The following is a 3411-nucleotide window of genomic DNA, read 5'->3' as shown; positions in this document are numbered from 1 at the left end:
CGGACGGACCAGAGGCGGAGGCGGCCGGAGAGGAGGCGGACGGAGCGGGGCCGGGCTGAGGTGGCCGGAGAGGAGGCGGACGGGGTCGGGGCGGGGCGGAGGCGGCCGAAGCAGAGGCGGACGCGATGGGGCGGCGCGGCGCGGCGGCCCAAGAGGGGTTGAATCGCGGCGGGGTGGCGTCGGAGAGCTGTGGCGGGGCGGCGGCCGAGCGGGGAGCGGCGGCGGGCGGGTCGCGGGCGGGCGGTCGCGAGGCAGAAGGGGAATGAAGTGGCTGTTGTTCGTTTGGCGTGCGGCCACGGTTTTACATCAGTTGTATACTTGTATCTCGTCATGTAAATTTGCATCATGAAGTTTTCAATTTTACATCTCCAGGAGGCGGTGGTTCAACTTTTTTTACATATGGACCGTCTGTTGAAGCAACTCTTTTTGCTCTCGAAGCTCCAAAAATTAGTTATTTTTATATATGGACCGTTTATTGGAGATGCTCTAAGTGCACTATTAGCAGCAGAATTGCTTCCTGTTTTACTATTATTCCAGAATTTTAACTGGGTAGTCCTGTCAAATTTAAAGCGCATATTCCTGATTAATGAAGCAGTGAATCAGCAATTCAGCATAAGAAAAAACTTGTGGGCACTCATGCGTTGGGTCAAAACAGGGGTATGAACAAGAGGTGGAATTTCCCACAACAAGCAAATCCAGTAAGGGAGTATAGGCGCCCCAGTAGCTAAAAGATAGTTTCTGCCAGGACAAAGAAGATAATTCAACCGTTGGGTGTGTGGATCTTGAATATCCCCTTAGAAACATTATCGTAGAGTGGTCAAACCTGTTCTAGACACTCGAATAAAGTAGAAAGCCTATTCAGTTATTTTTCATACAAAGAGAAACACTGTAATCACCACATCCTTTATTATTTGATCGAACCAATCGAAAACATATAACCACATTCTGCATGCTCCGCATCAATGTAATGATGGGCCAGACTTTGCTACCGAACACACGAAACAATAGCAACCACCAGTAAAAATATGCCCACGACAGTGGCCGCCCTGATGCAACTCTGCGATACAAGCGGCAGCGCAAACCATGTTGACGCACGGCCCTCTGTACGACCTCACTTCCGCACAGGGTCCTGGTGGCGGCTGGATCGGTGCAGGTGGAGGTGGATTGGTCTTTGGAGATGGAGGAGGTGGAGGAGGAGCCAAATCAGTCTTTGGAGGTGGAGGTGGATGGCTCTTTGGAGATGGAGGAGGTGGAGGAGACAAATGACTGCCCCCTGGATTAGGAGGAGGGGCCAAGTCACCGCCATCACCTCCGCCCAAGTCATCTTCTCCTTTGATTGGGCCTGTTGTTCAAACCAAACACGAAGTTAGTAACTCAAGTACAAAAAAGAGGATAAAAAGTGCAAACTACTGATTAATAGTCTTTCTCTGGGCATCCTGGTACGTATTTACCAACCAACTTGGTGTTAGTCGTATGTTGGATATATTAATCGTCTCAAGATGAAGGATATATATGACATAGATGGATGATTGGGCTTCTCATACCTGAAAAGGCGAGCAAAACAACGAGAAGAGCAATCAGCATGGTGATCCTTCTTACAGTCATTTCACAAAGATGTGAATACTGAAGACTGGAGTTTGGGATAGACCCTACATTTATAGATGCTTGGACCGTCTCATTTTTCAGATCTTCAGGGCACTCTTATTACATGATATCTTAAGCTATATCATGAGCATTAAATATATATTTATATATAAGTCCTCCAATGCACTGTATCTTGTTGTATCTAGAAGATCTCCATTTAATGTGTTTTGTGAAAGGATAATAGTATGACTTGTCTTTGTTTTGGTACTTATGAATGATCCGCCAACATGTATGGATTTTTGTTATTAATGTTTTCTTTTCTATCAAGATAAGTGGATTTTCCATCATAAATAGATGGACGGCATGCATTTATTTGAGGGCTTATTTTATTATAACAAAGTCTTTAGTCCAAAACAAGTTGGGGTAGGGTAGAGGTGAAACCCATAAGATCTTGCAACCAACTCGTGGTTCTGGCACATGGATAGCAAGCTTTCAAGCACCGCTATCCATGGCTAGTTCTCAGTTGATACTCCAGTCCTTCAGATCCCTCTTTACGGACTCCTCCCATGTCAAGTTCGGTCTACCCCGACATCTCTTGACATTATTGGCACGCTTTAGCTATCCGCTATGCACCGACGCTTCTAGAGGCCTGCACTGAATATGCCCAAACTATATCAGACGATGTTGGAGAAGCTTCTCTTCAATCAACGCTACCCCAACTCTATCTCCTATATCATCATTCCGGACTTGGTCGTTCCTTGTGTGGCCACACGTCCATCTCAACATGCGCATCTCCGTCACATCTAACTGTTGAACATGTTGCCTTTTAGCCGACCAACACTCAGCGCCATACAACATTGCAGGTTGAACCGCCATCCTATAGAACTTGCCTTTTAGATTTCGTGGCACTCTCTTGTCACAGAGAATGCCAGAAGCTTGGCGCTACTTCATCCATCCGGCTTTGATTTGATGATTCACGTCTTCATCGATATCCCCATTCTTTTGCAGCATACACCCTATATATCTAAATAGGTCCTTTTGAGGCACCACCTGTCCATCAAGGCTAACCTCCCCCTCCTCCTTTTGCCTAGTAGTACTGAAATCGCACCTCATGTACTTGGTTTTAGTTCTACTAAGTCTAAAACCTTTCGATTCCAAAGTTTGTCTCCATAGCTCTAACTTCCTATTGACCCCCGTCCGACTATCATCGGCTAGCACCACATCATCTGCAAAGAGCATACACCATGGTATATCTCCTCTTATATCCCTTGTGACCTCATCCATCACTAGAGCGAAAAGGTAAGGGCTCAAAGTTGACCCCTGGTGCAGTCCTACTTTAATCGGGAAGTCATCAGTGTCGCCATCACTTGTTTGAACACTTGTCACAACATTATCATACATGTCCTTGACAAGGGTAATGTACTTTGCTGAGACTTTGTGTTTCTCCAAGGCCCACCGCATGACATTCCGCGGTATCTTATCGTAGGCCTTCTCTAAGTCAATAAACACCATATGCAAGTCCTCCTTTTGCTCTCTGTATCTCTCCATGAGTTGTCGTACCAAGAAAATGGCTTCCATGGTCGACCTCCCAAGCATGAAACCAAACTGATTTTTGGTCACCGTTGTCATACTTCTTAAGCGGTGATCAGTGACTCTCTCCCATAGCTTCAATGTATGGCTCATCAGCTTAATTCCACGGTAATTAGCACACCTCTGAACGTCCCCCTAGTTCTTGAAGATTTGTACTAATATACTCTGTCTACATTCTCCTGGCATCTTGTTTGCCAGAAAAATAAGGTTGAAAAGCTTAGTTAGCCATACTATAGC

The 3411-nt window shown here is 46.0% G+C and overlaps 1 protein-coding gene across 1 annotated transcript; it reads right to left on the bottom strand.

The window, feature by feature from the left end:
• Positions 1 to 882: 882 nt before the first annotated feature.
• Positions 883 to 1823, bottom strand: LOC123170801 (proline-rich protein HaeIII subfamily 1-like). The gene is made up of 2 exons (XM_044588556.1): positions 1545 to 1823; positions 883 to 1342 (listed from the first exon to the last, which is right to left on the bottom strand). The coding sequence occupies exons 1-2, from the start codon at positions 1603 to 1605 to the stop codon at positions 960 to 962; spliced, it is 444 nt and encodes a 147-aa protein (XP_044444491.1). The 5' UTR covers positions 1606 to 1823; the 3' UTR covers positions 883 to 959.
• Positions 1824 to 3411: the final 1588 nt, after the last annotated feature.

The sequence above is a fragment of the Triticum aestivum genome, chromosome 7D (assembly GCF_018294505.1).
Source record: "Triticum aestivum cultivar Chinese Spring chromosome 7D, IWGSC CS RefSeq v2.1, whole genome shotgun sequence".
In the NCBI taxonomy this organism is placed as follows: Eukaryota; Viridiplantae; Streptophyta; class Magnoliopsida; order Poales; family Poaceae; genus Triticum; species Triticum aestivum.
This window is presented reverse-complemented; position numbering and strand designations above follow the sequence as displayed.